Raw genomic sequence first — 20,236 nt, forward strand, 5'->3', positions numbered from 1 at the left:
CCCCTACGAGTGTCCCTCGTAGGGGAGAGCACGGACTACCGTCACGTTACAGATACGTGTACAGTGCCCTTATCAAGGTGGCACTGGAAGATCAATCAGGATTGTTTACCCAACAAAAACACAACGTTTTCACAGTTTGCCGAGAGACGGCTACTGGTCTACATAAACCTCGGTTATATTATTGGCCAACCTAAAGTTGTCGCATTTCCTAGAATCTAATTTGCTGCTGCGTGATTCTCAACTGGGCTTCTTCCCAGGTTATAGCACGGAGTCCACTCTGTTAGAGGTATCAGAATTAATTAAGGAAAAACTAGATCAGGGTTTGCAGGTGCTGCTCATACTGTTGGACTTGACCTCGGCTTTAAACACCTTTTCTCATTCCACCTTACTTGACAGAACTGAAAGAATTGGTGTCAGAGGCCAAGCCTTGAACTGGTAGAAATTGTTTATTTCAGATCGCTCCCAAGCTGTTTTTCTTCCTTCTTTTACCTCTTCCTCCAAACCACTGATTTGTGTTGTCCCCCAGGGTTTAGCACTTAGCCTGACTCTTTTCAATATTTATCTGGAGCCTCTTGTCAAATTAGTGGAAATGTGGGGTGCGGCTGGTGTCTTATGCGGATGACACCCAGCTCTTTCTTGCCTTCCAGGAACATACACCTTCATGTCTTAGTTCTCTTAAGCTGTGTCTGCAACAGCTGGTATCATGGAAGGAGGAAAGCTATCTAAAACTCAACTCTGGAAAAATGGAGGTTCTTTTCTTTCTATCCTGAGCTAGTGAACCTAAACTCCCTTTCTCTATCTTGTCCTAATTGGAAGTTACACATGTAAACGTTACAAGACAGCTCTTATGATCATCTATAGGAAAGACAGCCTTTCAATAGTGGAAAAAGAAATGCACAGTATTTCGCAATCAGGACATTTAAAACACACCACTACATGTTCTATCTTTTACATACACTGCACTCTGTCCATGGGGCTACCATGGGTCTACCTTAGGGGTGCCTTACATGTAATAAAAGGGAAAGTTTGGGCTTGGCAAGTGCGTGCACTTGCTAGTTCGACATGCCAGTTTAAAACTATGCATGCAGACACTGCAGTGGCAGGTCTGAGACACATTTGAAAGGCTACTCTTGTGGGTAGCACAACCAGTGCTGCAGGCCCACTAGCAGCATTTTGATTTACAGGCCCTTGGCACACCTGTGCACGTTACAAGGGACTTAGAAGTAAAACACATAAGCCAATCATGGAAACACCAAACAATAACACAATTTACAGTAGAAGCACTTGTACTTTAGCACTGGGTAGCAGTGAAAAGGTGTGCAGAGACACTAAACCAGCACAATCTGAGTCCCATATACCATCGAAAACAGGAGGGCAGAAAGCAGAAAGACAGGAGAGACATGCCAAAAGATACCAGTTCTTACACTTACATTATACAAGAAGCCAAAAAGAAAACTTGCTATTTAGTCTGTTTCTCCATTCAGGAGGACAATGCACCAATGAAGCACAATATTTTAAACAAGCATTGTTATTGAAAAAGCAATTGGGAGCTCATGGCCTTCTAAAAAGATTAGCATGGTATTCTTTGGAAAGAGCCAGATATAACTGCAGGGGCCATTGGAGACAGAATAAATAGATAATAAAACAAAAAATGCATGTGGATGCAGGTTCTTTCATTCTCCTTTAGCTTCCGGCATTGCCTCTTCCTCAGAGGGAATCTGTGCTTGGTGGGCTTCCTCCCAGACCCTGTGGGCCTTCTCAAAATCTGCATACTTGACATTGTGGCCTACCTTCAATTTTCTTTTTCTGCTTAGGGCCTTTATCTCCACCACTGTGGGAGATGTCAGAGGAGCCAGATCCAATTTTATGTTCCCTTAGACGTTGAAAAGGTGCAGATATAGTAATAAAAAATAATTTAGAAAAATAAAAAATCAAGCAATCAAAGACCTGGTTCCACTTAGAAAATAAAAAACTATTTTTGATTTCAGTTCAATTTAGGGATTTTACATTTCCAACTGAATACCTGAGTGGTACTGCTAAACATAAGTTCTGGATTCCACAGCTGAACACTAATGTGAGAAAGTGGATTATTATTTGGGGTGGGTGGTAACTGTTCTTGTTAGGTCCAGTAAATGTTTCACCTTAAAAAATGTGTCAAGCATTTAGAAATATCAAAACAGTTAAAAAGTCAACAACACAAGACAATACAAATACCCCTCCATTTTATAGAAATAGAGAATAATTAAGCAAACAAAGTGACAACAAAAATCAATAAGGAGAACTGGTGTTATGAATTTTAAATTGTTTAAATACAAATGGTGCCAAATAGCACAAAGTGTCAACTGTGGACAACTGTTAGTTCTAAACCAGTGCAAGGTTGCAGTTTAAGCCAACCTCCGGGTCGGAAACATAGGTTGAATTAGTCCAGGTCAGAAAGATACCTTCACACTTAGAAAATTTCAGAGATGGGGAGTCATTTCAGAGGGAAGAGATTCTTTAGAAAGGCAAGGCTGTAGGCTGTATCCAAAGATGGTGCGTCAACGACGAGTTCAAGAAGGACGAGGTCTGGGTGAACCCGTCCTCGAAGGCAGAAAACCTCAGAGCAGGTAAAGTCAAAGGTTTGCACCCTCTTTCTTCGGACTAAGGATCTGATTAAGATCTTGGCGGACGGACTACTCTATCCTGAGATGATATCCTGTCTGCCAAAACATAAATCCCATAGGATATAAAAGGATTTATATTTTGGTGGATGCGTTATCCTTCACCATTGTGACAGAATAATCTGTATGCCGAGATCTAAATCACGGCCTAAGACTCTTCTCTGGAAGTTGAATTTCCTCACCGGTGTAAGGCTGAAAGCTGTAGCCAAAGAGGGTTCAATGTTGTTGGATGTCGGTCCGCTATGGGCCAGCTGAAGTGCATTGAAGCACATTGGCTCCTGGGGTGAAGAATGTGGCTTGAGCTGTAGCAAACTCAGGTCTACTGGTGATGCACCCTAGGCAGATTAACTAGGAGGTTGGTGCCAGTACCTTGTTCAGGTACCAGGCAAAAATTTAGCAAAAAGATTTTGAAGACCCAGATTACTGGGTTTAGGCAGGAGGAGTAAACTCGCACACCAGCCAAGGGTTCCAGGACCTCAGGTACAGCATTTGGGGGCCAGGACTCACTCCAACTGAAGTCACCAGCAGGGTCCAGGGCACTTCCGGTTGAAACTGGCCAGCTGGGCTCTTTCAGGCAAGTGGACATCTTGCAGATTCTGTGCCCCTGTAGCTTAACAGAAGGTCAGCCAACTGCCCATGAAGACCACTTCTTTGTCCGGGGTACATGTGGGAGCAGATTTAGCCCATAGGGTCCTCACAGGTCTCAACAGCAGGTGCAATCCTTCTTCTGTCTCCCACAGGTCCTTTAGTGTTCAGTCCAAAATATTGGGGTGATCATGCAAAAAGATGCATTTTCCTACAGTTAATGCATCCATTTATTCATAGTGAAGGAATCAGTTGAATGATCTCATCAATATGACACACTCTTGCAAAAATCTTTGTTTGCATAAACGTCTCATAGTGGGGACAGACCACTTCTGCCTGGCCTGGGGGCGTCCCTCCCCTCCCAAAAGCACATCAACCCTTTGAATTGGCTCCTCAGGGTAGTAAGTGCTACATACATGTAATTTAAAAAGAAATAGAAAAATAGGAGACAGAGTACTTCCTATCTGTAGAGAGATAGGACAAACAGAAACACCGAGGACAATTGATGGAATCTCCCCTGTGCTGGTGCATTTTCCTTGTGAGAATTGTGTGACATGTGAGACAGCAGTTGAAACTAGCATGACTAGATTTTATACCTGGACTCTGCTTCTGAAACAAATGACAAACTGCAGGACACAGAACGTTACCTATTTAATACTATGCTCCTGTAGACTGAAATATGTGAGTGAGACAGTAAGAGAGGTAAGATTCCAAATTATAGAACACAAGTCAGCAGTAGCAAAAAACATTATGACAGCTCCTGTGGTTAAACATTTTGTAAATAAGATGGGACATTCTGAAAAAGACCTTAAGTGACTTATTCTGGAGAATATCATATATATGAAAAGGAAGGGGATCTAGGTAGAAGCAAAAAACAGTCCTCGATCTTTAAATTGCAATCCTTAAAATAGTTTAAATGAAAAAATGGAATTGGAGGATATTATTCAGATGTAAAAATCAGGTTATTTCTTGTAAATTGGGGAGAGGAGTTGGCCTAACAGTTAGGGCGCTCGACCTCGGACCTGGGGAAACTGGGTTCGAGTCTCGGTAATAACGCCAAACATCCTGTGATTCTGGGCAAATCACTTAATCTCCCCGTGCCTAACAAAAAATGAATGTGTGTCCTCATGTAACGTAACTGGTGCTATGTAAAGCGCTCTGATACCTGATTGGATTCGGGTCAAGTTTGCGCTATATAAAACTCTGCAAAAAAAAAAATTGCTTGCCTCAATCATATACATATTGGCAATGATTTCCAAATTCAACAGACTATGGACATTGAGTATTAGTGAGAAATAGTATGGTCACTTAGTGAATATGTACTATCTTAACTATCTTTGGGCACATACAAATTGGTTTAAGGTTATTATTAACTGCATAAATCGAATTTCCTTTGGGAGGATTCTCTATTAGATGTAATATATCTTCAGTAGCCTGGCCAGTGATGTAGCTTCACCTAGAAATATGCATTATTGAATAAAACTAATTCAATTGTTGAATTTAGAAACAGTTTTATAAAAACAAGCAAGTAAAAAGAGATGATAAATTGGATTGTGAGACATCCTCCTGTTGGAAAGTGGGTAATTTGTTGTTTTAAATGTGCATCTATCCAGTGGCCGCTCCTCCACTATGGCGGAGGAGTGACGCCCCACTGCTTTTAAGCAGTGAGAAGAAGAAACATAAACTGATAATAACTTAGAATTATTATCATTTTAAACCTCGTGCTGCTTTGAGGAGGGCGGGTGGGCGGGGCTTCTCTGCTCTCAGAGCACTGCAGGGGAGGAGTAGTTTGCCCACTCTTAAGTGTGCAATGACTGTTTGGTCGGCCTTCTCAGACCGCACAAACCAGTCATGTGCACTTTCCTTGTTCGCCATGCAGGCTGCATTACAGACTGTCTGGAGAACAAGCCCAGGCCCCCATTCCCTGGTTGAGCGTTGAACCAGGACACTCAAAACCAATCACAATGCTGCACTGCATTGTTCTGATTGGTCAGGGGAGCCTAGGTGCTTACCAATCACAATGATGCACTGCAGCGTTGTGATTGATCAGTGGGGCCTGCTTCCTGTTCTTCGAGTTTCACGAGGAGACCAGTAGCAGAGATGCGGGACCCGGCAGCAAGGTAAGTTTATTTTATCTTTAAATATTTGTTTTATTATGTGCGACTCCCACACCCCTGCGTGACCCCCCAACAGACCACCCCACCCCAGCGTGACCCGCCTGCCCCGCCACCAGCAGCCATGCCGGCTGCCACTGCAACTACCACTGGCAATAAGGCCGCTAACACAGTCTAGGGCTCAGTACAGGTCTCAATAAATTATTCCAATGCTCAACCCTGGGTAGCTTGGCTGCTAGCACACAAGCTTAACTTAGGCGACAGGAATGTAAAGCATTTAAAAACACCAATTCAGTGAATAATTAAGACACAACACACAATAAAAATCCAACTCAAATTCATGAAAATAGGAAATATTTTTATCTTCAAAAAGACACTAAATCAACAAACATGCAATGTAGGGAACCGAAAATATGAATTTTTAAAGACTTAACACAATCTAGTACTTAGAAACCTCTTTGAGATATCTGGTCGCACTTGCCCGGTCCAAAGTCAATGTTTCAGGGTGACTGTGATGGAGCCCTGTGCGGCTACACTTAGTGGGAGGTACTGGTCAAATGTTATCTTCGAACTTAGATACTTTTCTGGAGCTTTTTCTTCCAAGGGCCCTTGATGCACTACACCATGCCGTAATCGGTGAGGGTTTCCTGGCTTGACTTTTCTCGGAGCTCCCAGTCAACTCTGGAAGTCGACCTCCACAGTTCTTCAGTGGGACGGACCGGGAACCCGGGCCGGGTCACGGTTGAAGGTGGCCGGCTTGGCTCTTGCATTTGAGTAGGTCATGTTATGGAGCTTTTTTCCAAAGTTCCTCCAAACTTCTGAAACTTCTTCCTAAAGTTCATTATGAGGGTCCAAAGTGTTCAAAACACAATCGCAGGGTCTGAAAGCTCGAAGATGTCCTTGAAATTTGAGACTTCAGTTCCCACAAACCACTTGGACAAAACCTTTACAAATCCACTGCACCACTCCAGGCTGGAGATTCATGGTGGTGATGATCGAGGTGAGCTCTGTTATCCTGTACCTTGTGCAGCAGACACAGTCAGTCAGAGTACAGGGCCTGATTCTGTATATCAAACTTCTAGCATGGAAAACCTTCTTCGTCTTTTAGTTTCAAGCAGCAGATCTAAGAGGCTCTGCACCACTCACATGTTTATTCAGTGTTCTCTGGGGTCAAGCTGGAGAGCACTCCTGTCTAATGAGGAACAAGGTAACACCCTAGAGCATGACCACTTCCTCCAAAGTGTGGCTCATTCTCCTCCCAGAAAGCAGTATTTCTCCAAAATTCATAATGGCTAAGATCTCAGCAGAGGAGTAAGAACTAGTTGAACCAACCTCCAGTGTGGCTCGTTTCCATAGCTCTCATCCCCCTAAGATCTGCAATTTCCTGCCTTAAGCATGCTATCTGACTGGGTCAGAGGGGATGGGGGTAGATGGTCCTGGCATTCTCTGACTGTCCAATTCCTCCTTTGAAGCTTCATGCTTTATGACTGCTCCCGCCTGCTCTGGCATTCATGTGTAGCAGAGCCCTCTTCCACCAGATAGTCTGTACCCTGGTGGGCCACTTATCACTTTATCAAAGCAGCCAGGTTAATCCTGTTAAGTCTGACCAATCAGGGAAGACTGAATGTTGGCTTACAGAAAAGAAAGTCTTATAACTTTTCTGCACATTTAAGGATACATTCAGCAACATCATAATGCTGGATTTATCAATACCATTCTCCTAAGTCTTTGAATATTGTTTTATTCAGTTCCTAGCAATATTTATGCATTCATAAACTATTGCCACGTTATTCTATGGTCTAGGCATCTACAATAGAGAAAATGACATGTGCAATTTCTCTAGCACCAAGGCTTATAAAACATCTTTTATAAGGACCCAGCTTATATATACAGGACCCCCCACCCTTCGGACACCTACGGGGTACCTTGGGGATTAATATTATACAAACTTAATGAAGATCCTCAGGCCACAGTGCTCACAGCATGAAAGTCGATTTGGGAGGCACTTTACTAATGAACCGGAAGTGAATTGTGCAATTTCCCTAACCCCAGGGCATAGAAAACTATTTTATAAGGACCCTCCTCATAATTACATGACTCACCACCCCTGGGATACCTAGGGGACCTCTAGGGGATACCTAATATGTAAAGTTAGTGTAGATTACCAATTTCAAGTACCCCTAACACCAAAGTCGAGTTTGCAATGAATTTTCTTTTAAAATGAGTGCTGCAACACAGGGCTGCTTTTAAAATGACCTCAGGTTTTCAGCAGTGCACACATGCAAGTGCCGAAAGGCTGCTGGCCTCTAAACTACCATGCCTATAATATACTAGGGACTTATAGGTAGTTTTTATCCCCCTGCCCTATTATATACTAGGGACTAGGACTCCTAAATGCCTTCTGTGAATACCGAAAGTCTTAAAGTTAGGATTTTTCTCAGTTTAGAAGTAGTAAAGTTAGGACTCCTAACTTTAGGACTCCTAAATGACTTCTATGAATACCGAAATGAGTAAGTGCCTTCTGTGAATACCAACTTTGTAGTAAGTTTAGGATTTTGTCTTATGTTAGTTCTGTGAATCGGGCCCTCTGTATTCACAGAAGGCATTTAGGAGTCCTAAAGTTAGGAGTCCTAACTTTACTACTCCTAAACTGAGAAAAACCCTAACTTTAAGACTTTCGGTATTCGCAGAAGGCATTTAGAAGTCCTAATGTTAGGAGTCCTAACTTACTACTCCTAAACTGAGAAAAATCCTAACTTTAAGAATTTTGGTATTCACAGAAGGCATTTAGGAGTCCTCTAAATAAACTCAAGACTGACAAACACATGCCCTGTATAAGGTGGCTCAGATTACTTTGGTTGCCACTGAAACACTGTCCTAAAGTCATTCATATAGTCTCAACAATACACAGATATCATTGGTAAATAGAAGGAATTTTTTCCTTGAGACATTGCTGCGGCTTTATCGTGGGACTGGTTATCAATATTAATGAAGCATGGATGTATCAAAAGGAGAGTGTTGTTATGAGTGGATTATATAATTTAAAAAAAATTATTTTCTAACACACTGAGATATAATCAGTCTTATTTGCGAATTGCAATTATTATAATTAATTAGAACAAACTCTCTGAATATTCCTAAACTCGTTCAACATGTAAAAACATTTCAACATTTCAAATATTTTTCAATTGATTTTTATGGGAATGATTTTACTGCCATTTTTTTCAGTGGTTATTTTTCAGTAGGGTTGGTTTTCCACTGGTTTTTTAATGTAACATTTTTGTTTGTGAAATTTGGAATTATTGCAGATTGTTCATTGAATGTTTGTGCAATAACATATTTTGATACCACTGTGACCTAATATTCCTGGATCTAGGATTTAGTAGGTCGTGTAATCTGACTTCACTACAACATAGTTCCACAGTAGTTGGAGACAAGCATATTTCTCCCCTGTGTGTATTCCATGCCGCCCATCCCGACTAACCCCATGATTTCTCGGTCTGAGTGAGGTCAGTGGCATCCCAGACATTTAGCAGACATAGTTTAGGAGTAGCAGTCAATTTCTCCCCCCCCCCAGCTTTCTCCAGTTGTTTGGTGATAGCCAGTATGATTGAGCAGCTGGACACTCCCAGAGAATATGGAAGAAAGTTTCCACCTGATGACACTGTCTTAAGCAAGAAGGATCAGCCCTCCTACCCATCTTAGCCAAGACTCCCTCAGCAGGATGAATTCTATGTAGGATTTTGAGATGGACAAGGCGCAGTCTCATGGGGATGGCCACCTCCCTAGGAGAGGCCAAGGCGTCTCGCCAATCATCTTCTTCCAGCCTACCCAGATCTGCCTCCCAATGCTGCCGCAGACGTATTAAAGGGACAAAGTGAGCAAGGGACCCAAGTCTGGGCATACCCTGCCAACTTAGGGCGAACAAAGCGATACCAAAGGGGATGATGGACGGAGCGTTTGAGCTAATCAAACACTCAGCTCTAGTCAACTGATCTGGGTTTAATCCATCATCATTCTTTAGCTCACTCAACCATCCCAGTTCAGAGTTCAGACATCGCCATATGCAAATCAGTCTGACCCTGTGCCTCATGGGAACAGTCCAGCCCGAAGTGCCAAGTCATGTCTTCCCCTGGACCAGAAACAAGCCTCCTGGGACCGGTTTCGGGTTCATAACCCTCATCAGCCAGGCTATCTTGAACCAAGTGGCAAAGTGAGCAAGGGACCCACGTCTGGGCATACCCTGCCAACTTAGGGCGAACAAAGCGATACCGAAGGGGATGATGGACGGAGCGTTTGAGCTAATCAAACACTCACCCCCAGTCAACTGATCTGGGTTTAATCCATCATCATTCTTTAGCTCACTCCACCACCCCAGTTCAGACATGGCCATGTGCAAATCAGTCTGACCCTGTGCCTCATGGGAACAGTTCAGCCCGAACTGCTAAGTCATGTCTTCCCTGGACCGGAAACAAGCATCCTGGGACCGGTTTCGGGTTCATAACCCTCATCAGCCAGGCTATCTTGAATCCAGTGGCAAAGTGAGCAAGGGACCCACGTCTGGGCATTCCCTGCCAACTTAGGGCGAACAAAGCGATACCAAAGAGGATGATGGACGGGGAGTTTGAGCTAATCAAACACTCACCCCAAGTCAACTGATCTGGGTTTAATCCATCATCATTCTTTAGCTCACTTCACCACCCCAGTTCAGACATGGCCATATGCAAATCAGTCTGACCCTTTGCCTCATGGGAACAGTCCAGCCCGAACTGCCAAGTCATGCCTTCCCTGGACTGGAAACAAGCATCCTGGGACCGGTTTCGGGTTCATAACCCTCATCAGCCAGGCTATCTTGAATCCAGTGGTGCTGGACGTACTCCAGCTCTGAGCTGGAGTACTTTTAGAACTGGTTTGGGTACTTTTTGGCTGTAATAACTATAGACGAGCAGTTTACAAAAAGCAATTGATTTAGAGCCTGATTTAGACCTTGGTGGATGGGTTACTCTGTCACATCCCACCTGCGAAAATATAAATCCAATAGAATATAATGGGATTTATATTTTGGCACATGGGATATCCGTCACCGTTGTGACAGAGTAACATGTCCGCCGAGATCTAAAGCAGGCCCTTAATCTTTTGTGGGTCGGGGTTTTCCCCTCCCTAAACCCTTCCCTAACCTTCTCTAAACCCCTTCTTAATCCTCTCTTAACAACACTTTCCCTTTAGGTGTAAATATTTCCCATTTTACAGCCACTTCCTCCGCTCCTCCCATATTTGCTACTAAAACGTATACCTACATGCGCAGAGCTCTCTGCAGGCAGGGCAGAGATTAAAAAGACAGGAGAGGCAGAGGCATAGACATCCACATGCAGGCTTGTAAATTCCATGTTGTAGTATATTAGTAGCACTACTCTAATATAACTAAATGTATCACAAAACATGGTTTATGAACAGGCCCCCAAGATTGGTATCTCATGATTCAGAATTAACAAGAAAGTATATTTCACAGAGCTGATAAAGGAGCTGAAAACATTAAGCTGATTTGATTATTGGAACTATCCAACCTGCTATTTCAGTCGTTCAAAATGTTTAACACTTTATCATATCTTCAGATTCTGAAGGGTTCCCTGCAGTCTAGCATGTAATCAACTTTGCAAGAACCTGCTGAAGTTCTTCAAAACCAACATTTTGAAACAATCACAAACAACTGTAAATCTTTATGTACCTCTGCATTGAAACCTACTAGAGGTTCCATATTAGTCCTGGTGGACAATTACATGTATGGTATAGTACAAATCTCCAGGATATTAACACATACATGCATTCTGCCTTGGGAATTAAACAACACGACCCCTGATTGTACATATGTATGTGTACATGTTAGTTTGTGTAAAGAGCACAAAGGATGTTGGGAGGCATGCTTTGCAAATAGTCTAAACTACTGGCAATCACTCTGAGCAGCATTCCAGCTCATCATTTTTTATCCACCTGTGCCACCCTAGACAGAGGCCCACCTCATGCAAGTTAGTACAGAACCTGCTCCTCAAGCGAACAGTTCATTCTGAATTGTTATTAGAGGCCCCATCCAGAAGGGAACACAAGCAACCCCAAACCAGTTTCAGTATTGTTAGCCCTCATCAGAAAGATATAGCTTATATTCTGTGGTACTGCAAGCAAGGGATCCATATATGAGCATGCCCTTGACCACTTAGGGTGTTGTATCAATCACACAAAAGGTGATGTGAGGAATGCCTGCAATAGTCTAAACAACTGTTAATCGTTCTGGGTAACACTCCATCCCATTATCCCCCGCACCTTGCCACTCTGGAAAAGGCCACCTTATGCAAATCAGTACTGCCCCTGCCCCCATGGAAACAGTCCATTCCAAACCACCTGGTCAGGCACCCTCCAGAAGGGAACACAAGCAACCCCAGACCATGTTCAGCCACCTTAGAGTGCATCAGTGAGATACAGCTTGGATCCTGTGGCAGAAGAGTTACAATTATGGGTAATCACTCTGGATATCATTGCAAAGATCATTTTTCACCCACTGTGCTACTTTAGACAGTGGTCAACTTACGCAAATCAGTTGTGTCCTCATGGTAACAGTTCATTGTGAACCTACAGAAGAAGCCCCCTACAGAAGAGAAAACAATCAAATGCAGACCTGTGTCTGTCATTTTAGGCCTTGTCAGTGGGATGTAGCTTAGATCCTGTGGCATACAGCTCAAACTCACATTGAGAGCAATGGAGCATTGAACAGAGGCAGGATCCCTTGGTAAATTAAGGACATGCAGTTCCATCTTGAACTGACAGGAGGATCTTAGTAACAGTTAAAGTAATTCTCATTGTATCTTCAGCAAATTCAGTTTTGGAGAAAGGATGATTTCTTCTGCTGCAAGAGGTAAAAAATGATTTGCTTATGACCATTTATAGGTCTTTTAACCCATGACCATTAACATTGGCCCATTACCAGGGGATTGTTCCCCACTCAAAAACTGAGGGCCTTGGGAAGTAACTTTGGCAGAATCCTCTTTGTCTCACTCATTTTATTTCTTGCTAAAGAGAGCGAGCTACCAGATAAACTGTTCTGAATGATCTTCGCATTACCTTACTTTAAACCTCTAGCAGACCTTATCAGAGCCATGGCCTGTCAATGCCAAGACTACTGCAACTCTTTCCACCTTGAGCAACCAAAGAAACAGACAGTCAAGCAACAAAGTGGTCAGAACAATGAACGAAATCTATGATTCAACTTCTGTAAGTCACAGAGACTTTGCTCTGAAGGATATATTTGGCTCTTGGTGAAACAAAAATGTAAGCCAAAGCCCAGCACACCATCTACAAGCCCTTCTTGAATGACTAGGCCCAAACACTCACATGCTGGATGTGAGTGTCAGGCATCTTTACATTTGTTTCAGGCAAGTGTAGAGTGGAGACAGGGACCATTAAAATATCTGACACATTTTTCACATCTCAGTGAATTACTTTTTCACACCCACGCTTCCTTTCCTAAATTAGCCAAACATGGCAGAGGACCAATCATCCATTACAAGAATGAGTTGAGGATCTGCACTGTAGGTACAGTAAAGCCGTCACTGCTGTGCAGTCAATATGTGTCCCTGCCTTACCAGTATCAATGTGATGCCCAATGTGCCTTCTGTCCATTTAATCTGAAATCACCTGCCTGCCCCATTGCCTGTCATGAATGCAGATCCCAGGACATATACTGCAAACTTAAATCAGACTCACTGCATCTTGGACTCTCCAACGGATCCCAGCTGTATGTGCAGAGGCCGAGTGCACGGGAGAGTGCAGAGACTGCAGCACAGAGCAGCAGGGGCACAGAGGAGACACTGACACTCGTATATACACTGAGGAACTGCAAGTGCGTGTGTGTGCGCACGTGTGTGTGTGTGTGTGTTTGTGTGTGTGTGTGTAGAAGTGCGAGGGCATAGGGGAGTTTAGGGAATGATCTTCAGAATCTGTCTCGTGCTATTCAGTTCATTATACAGTGTGTGCTTTTCAAATATATTATTGCATATACATTTACTTAAGTGCACTGTATAAACTTCATAAAGTTTGGAAAGAGATGGAGTTAGACTAGTAAATAAGCAATTAATGGAAGTCAACAGTTGGTCCTTAGCATGTGTGTATGTGTGCGTGTGTGCATGTGTGTGCTTGTGTGTGTATAAATAAATGTACATTACAGCGTATTTTTCTCACTCCACTTCATTCATGTAGAATTTTTTGATATGGCTTTTAATGCACATTAAAGAGACAGAATTGAACAAATTCAATCAAATGGGAAGCAAGTCAGATACAAGATTCTCTACAAAGTTTGCAAAATAACAGGAGAGCATGTCAAATTATGTAGCCAGCAAGTTTGAACTGCATGTAAAAAACAAGTATTTTAGCCACTTGCTTTGGGAAACGATACTGTAAAATGCACCAGTTACCTCCATTAGGAAAAAACGGTAACTTGTCAGTAAAATTCAGGGTTCAGGGTGGGTATGAACACACCACCAGTCTAGCTGTTCATAAACTAGTGCAGCTTCAGTAAACCGCAAACCAAGCAACAACCACACCAGCCCCCGCCCCCTGCCAAACCACAGGCTCTCGGGCCTCAGTTAGCACATGATGAACAAACCAGGTGGCACAAGCCAAGCTGTGGGTTTATGTGGTGTCTTTTAATGCTACTCAACGATCGCTCTCCATATCTCACCAGATAATTACTTACATAAAAGTAGCACCCAGACCACCAGTTGGTGCACGGGATGAGATCTCCATTGACGCTCACTTGCACTGTATAGAAATCCTGTGGCATGGCTCTGGAAAAACACGGAAATTAGGAGAAATTTCATCATACACGCAAAAAGAATCTATTCTTTATATACAAATAAGCACACTGTAGAAAGGATTTACCCTTCATAATCTGTATTATTACTTTCAAGTTTTTGTTGTACTTCCATGAGAAAAACAGCAATTACATCTGAAATGTAAAATGAAATACATTTAAAATGTTACCGGGTGTAGCACGTTAATAAGGTGGAGTGACTGGCATCTTTTTCGACATCACACGGAAAAGACTGAGTCGAGGATACCATCAGGACTGAGTTCCCCTCGTTATTGCTGTTACTGTTGTCGCTGCTGTAGTCAAACTGGCTTGAGTCCGCGAAGCCTGAAAAGGAAAACAAATGATCAATTGTGTGTTCACCTTAGTGCCACAATATAGAGCACGATTTAAGAGATAAGCTATAAACTTTTTTCAGTAACCCCAATGTTTTTATAAATATATGATTCTTGATGAATTATGAGCAGAAAAGCGTTCAGTTTGGTGACTCTTTCTTCCCACCAGACGCCGGTTTGACTTCAATGAAACCTCCAGCCGAGAACTGGGCAGATTGAACATTGCACCACTAAGGCCCTCGTTATGAGTTGGCTGGAATTTGGTGTGGGGACTCCAGGTAGGTGGGGTGTATATTGGAGTAGGCTCACCCCACATACCAGGAGAAATACCCCATCCAGTGCAATGCATTTTGTCCCCATTCCGGGAAGAAAACTACTGACCTCTCCTGTCTATTCTGCGCGGGCATTAAGGGGCTGATTATAACTTTGGGGGTGCGGGAGCGGCTCGGCACACCACCGTCCCGCCCACCTGCCCACCAGATTAGGAGTTTTCTCCTGGTCTGGCTGGTGGTCCTTTGGTGTTCCGACAGGGGGGCCGCAGTGGGAACGCTGAGTCAAGTTCCTGCATGACATGGACTGGTAAGTCCATGCCGTGCAGGAACTGGGCATGCATGCAGACAGGGGGAACCCATGTGCCCCCTTGCATGCATCCACATGGCATGAGGCACCAGGAGGCCCTGTAGGACCAACTTAGTTAACTCACCGCCAGCAGTGGGGGGACTCGTAATCAGGCCCTAAGTGTGAGCTGGAGAGCTGCAGGCAGGCAGGCAGGGTGGCTTTTGTGGGGGTCCTGGGCTTCTGTCCTTACAGGGAAGCACAGTCTGGGTGTTGGGGCAGATGTGCTGCTGTCCAGAGCCGTCCACCCCTGCAGCAGTAAAATGAGGGCTGGCTGGTGTCTATGGTCCCCGAATTTTCAGGTAGGGTAACATCAGACTTGGAGACACTTGTAATTGTGAGTGGCGTGATTCATCTCAGAGCTAGTGATCTGCGTGAACCTGCACCTCTGGTGATGAGGGCCTAGGCCACGGACTGTACTTTTGAAGTGAATTCTGCCACTCACTAACTAATAACAAACAGAAGTGCATATGCAACAAGTAAGGAGCACCAGCACCAGTGTGGTACAACAGCTTTTCATGATAATGTTCTTTCTAGTATAAAACAATGCACTGACGGCTTTTGTGGCTGGCACACTTTTCTATTAAATGAGCGGGTACATTTCTTGCCCTACTGCGGGCCCTTGTAAAGTTTGTTACTATTTAGACCCTTCAAATTCTGCACGCTTTAGATATACCTTGATCTAGGTCTTTCTATTTCATTTCTATGAGCTACTATTCGCATCATGACACCACGCAAGAACTAGCTTCATATAAATGAACATGGTTTTATAGATTATAACCCCCCTCAAGTATAGTGCACAACGCACAGCAAACTCTGTACATGAAGCTGCACTGCGAGTTCATTTAGACTCCCATAGATTCCACAGACCCACACACTTTGTAATCAGCACACATAAGTGAGTAGTGACTAAAGCCTGACTTCAGTAGAATGCGAGCTCTGCGTTGTTTCTCTGCGCCCAGATGAACCCTTAGGGGCAGATTCATGAGCCCCTTGCGCCACTTTTGCGTCACTTTTCCCATGTTAAAAGTGACGCAAAAGTGGCGCAAGGGGCTCATAAATCTGCCCCTTTTTTTTATTGAGAGAAGTGTTTGTGGGGCCCATAATTGCTGCGGCTCCACGCTTTCACGTGGCCAGAAAATAAGAGATCCCACATTGGTCTCCCATCTTTGTAGTGTCAAGACGATAGCTGTGCTTCTCTCTTCCCCCCTCTCCCCATTGCACAAGCCCTCACTGGTGGCAGACAATTGTTTAGTTTAGGGGGTGCTGATGTTCTCCCAGGGGAGGTGCCTATTGGTCTTCCAGTTTAAATTGAATGAAGTCCATAGCGTGGGTAGATGGCTCTCTTGGTGTTCGTTCATTTTTTTTTTTTAATGTAATATTTGATATCATTAAGCAGAGTCATTGCTAATGTAACCCTCCAGAAACACGAGAAAGAGACGGCCATACTAAAAGGCATGATGCAGCAGTTGTTATGGTTACTCAAAACATATTTTGCAAACAATAAGTTTAAAGTAAAATGCCATTTGAACGCTGGCGGGTAGATGCTGCCCACGCAGGATAAGTGCATGTACACTTTCTGCTGCTTCTGGGAGTACTGTGTAAAAGAGCTATCCCATAAGTCTCCTCTGGGGATGGAAACTGTGGTTTATCCTGATTGGCTGGCCTTTTCGAAATGCAAGATACACAGACCATGGTTTGGAGTGAGCTCCAATCCACCTGCCTGGTTTTGCGAATTGAATCCGAAGCAGGCCTACAGCTCCTTAAACATCATTGGGCTCCAAATTGTGTGGACTCAGTAATTACGCTAGAAGATTTTCTGGCTTCGATGTTCCATTATCATACCCTATGCAGAGTTTAGAGTCAGTGCGCTACCTACGTCCAGCTGGTGAGCAGTAAACAGGAAGCCCCTACTGAAGCCCTGCTGGTCTGCTCTCCTTCTGCTGCCCTCGACACCTGTGGAGCACCCCAACCAGCCCAAGAGCATGTGAGACTGTGTGCAGTGCCCTGAAGCCCACTCTACCCTCACCATGCGCTTGGAGGCAGGCTGCTGGGGGCACTACCTTGACGGCTGCTGGTGTCTCCAAAGATCAGCTGATCCCCTCGATCCACTCACAAGAGATCGAACCTTAGAGGAGGACTGCCGCAGATGCAGGTGAGGGAGATGGAGACCGCCTGGGGAGCACACACTTCCCGGGTCTTCATCCTGGTATTTGGGGTCTTCAGGAGGTAAGACAGCACAAGTCGTGTCAGAGCCCATCAGGGTGGAGGATGGCCCATACAGGGCTTCCAGCTCTCACAAGTCGCAGGGGATGGCTCAAAACTCACGAGAATTCATATGAAGGTTGTGGTCTTGCAACATTATGCGAGACTGCCACAGTTTCACAGGAGCTTCCTTTGATCACATTAGAATAAAATGATCTCACTGCAGCCTAGCTTCTCAATTGCAGTCAATTCGACAAGCTCGTAAGTGGGATTTCCACTGGCAGCTCCCCCCTCTTGCTAATTTAGCCTGTAATGGCATGATAATATTTTGACCTTTTGTTAAACATAATTAAACAGCAATATTGTGAGGGGTTCTTGGGAGAAAAGACAATACCTGTGGTCAAGGTACCATGCATATATTAACACATACTAACAGCGCTAAAAACATTCTGCTTCTTGCAGTAAAAGGCACCATCAAACTAACCAGGTCGTAGCACGGAGACATGATGCTACCTCATAATACAAATTGTGAACTTGCATGAATGCACTGTTGGGGCTTAATGGTACTGTGGAACGGTCCCCATTGAATGTTTTCCATATTAGGATACAGATATGCTTCTGTATGTGGGTCAGGACTCAGGAGCACTACAAGCCTAGTATGTGGGTCATCGATCAGGTTGTACTGGTAAATAATGTAGTGTATAATAATTCCTCTTCACACCATGAACCTCACACTTCATGCCGCTGTGGGTTCTGTATCACCAAGCAGGTCTGTCGATTAATATCGATTATGTTGATGGAAGAGTTTTGCTGGCAACCATAGTATCCAGGTGTCTTTGTATCTTCCAAGATCAATTGCAATGCATCTCTAACATTTTCCCGTGCATCATCCCTATAACAGGGGAAACAGCCTTTACAACGTGGCCATTACCACGGAGGCCTATACCACACATCCATTACAATGCATATACTTTTACCACTGTCACGACGTACTTGAAGGTGTCACAACAGAGGAGGATGCCGAAGAGGTATTCCCCCCTTATATCTCTCCTCTCCTCTATTCCCAGCCTCCACAGAACCCAAGTGTACAGAACCAGGATGGCGCCTTTAAGAAAGAGGATTTCCTGGATTCCCAGATGTCCCACGTGACCTGGTCACAAGAACCAATCAGGGAGTCGAGTGACGCCGAGTTCGGCTTGATAGGCGACTTCCAGCAGTCAGAGGATGGCAACTGCTGGAGTTGGAGGATGGACTATGAAGTCGACGCCCAGGGGAGCCACGAGAGTGAACCAGGAAGAGGAGCGACGCCTGCGTCTAGTATCGAAGAACCCGCGAAGAAGGATCCAGGCAGGAGGACTCTGGCAGAGGAGACAAGAAGGTAGCCGGACCCTATCCGGTCTCACGGGTTGGCCGGCCACGCCCCAGGAGGAGCGTGGTACTGGCAGGTACATTCTCGCTTCCGCAGCACGTTTAGGAGGAATACTGGGGGCACTGATGGACCTCCAATGCAGATGGGAGGGAGGCAATAGTTGGGTGCCTCAGTACATGGCACATTGCATGAAACTAGCAGCATTAGAGGCATACCAGAGCAACACAGGTGGTGGAGCAGGTGGGTGTCTATTGAGCTTTCTCCTCACTCCTTATCCCTACACTGTTACAAACATTAGAACAAAACTAACTCCAGTAAAGAAAAGAAGAACAAGAAGGACCTGTGCTACCACTGTTTAAGAGAATAAGCAGTATAACAAGCCCTAAAGTCTCTACTGTTGTTTCTCACGTGCCACACGTGGTGGAGAATGTGGGCAATTGCTCCATAGAAACACAGTATGGAGAATCTCATTCAACACCTAGTCCAGTGACAAGAGAAATTAGAATGGGCACCAAAGAGACAGATGACCTCCACTCAGGTGGATAGGGACCTCTTTAAGGACTCCATGTCAAGACAGGTGGACTGTATTCTGAAAGTTGCTGCAGATCAGACTAAATAATGACTGCCTAGAGAATCGACCAGGAACCCAGTCTGGAACTCCCAATGTTGTCCTACAAAGGTACGTCCCTGGCGAAGACCCAGACGCTTTTTTGTTAAATTTCGAAAGAGCAGCTAGGGCCTCTTGATTGCCGGAACAGAAATGGTCTTTCTTTCTGGCACCACTGTTGACACGAGAGGCTGCAGAAAGAAGCAAGAGAGATGCAGAAAGAACCAACAGAGGTGGAGAAAGACGCCTTATTCCAAAGTCATCCTGTGCGCCCAACTTTTTGCTGACTGGTACTGGTGGTAACTGACTCAGACTAACCAGGCCCAGAGCCAGTGCTATGCTGAAAGATACTTGGAATACAGTGAAAACACCTACATACACTAGGGTACACTATGGGTTGGGGTGCCCCTGTGATTGGCATGACCTCCCCTGTAAGGCCCTAGTACATAATAGGGCAGGGGATTAAAACTAGCTCTAAGTCCGAGGTGTAGAAAGAAGCAAGAGCAGTGCAGAAAGAACCAACAGCGGTGCAGAAAGAGGCAAGAGGGGTACAGATGAGGCAAGAAAAGTTCAGAAAGAAGAAGAAGAGGTGCAGAAAGAGGCAAGAGAACTGCAGAAAACAGTAAGAGGGGTACAGGAAGAGACTGGAGAGGTACGCAAAGAGGCAAAAGGGGTACAGAAAGAGGCAAGAGGGGTGTCTGAAGAAGCAAGAGAAGTGCAGAAAGAAGCAACTGAGGTGCCCAAAGAGGCAAGAGAGGTGCAGAAACAGGCAAGAAACGTACAGAAAGAGGGAACAGGGGTGCAGAAAGAGGTAAGAGGGATTCAGAAATTTGCAAGAGAGGTGCAGAAAGAAGCAAGAGCAGTGCAGAAAGAAGCAGGAGACGTGCAGAAA

General features: G+C 44.4%; 1 protein-coding gene across 2 annotated transcripts in view; it reads right to left on the reverse strand.

The window, feature by feature from the left end:
• LOC146830894 (fibrocystin-L-like) overlaps positions 1-20,236 on the reverse strand; it is a 1,907,335-nt gene that overhangs the window by 1,601,461 nt on the left and 285,638 nt on the right. For both annotated transcript variants that reach the window (XM_085605084.1, XM_085605082.1), the window contains exons 4-5: positions 14,387-14,540; positions 14,100-14,190 (exon numbers count right to left, since the gene is read on the reverse strand). In XM_085605084.1, coding sequence (XP_085461210.1) covers positions 14,100-14,190; positions 14,387-14,540 — 245 coding nt within the window. The remainder of the gene's footprint in view (positions 1-14,099; positions 14,191-14,386; positions 14,541-20,236) is intronic.

Source organism: Triturus cristatus, chromosome 5_1 (genome assembly GCF_964204655.1).
Source record: "Triturus cristatus chromosome 5_1, aTriCri1.1, whole genome shotgun sequence".
Taxonomy (NCBI): Eukaryota; Metazoa; Chordata; class Amphibia; order Caudata; family Salamandridae; genus Triturus; species Triturus cristatus.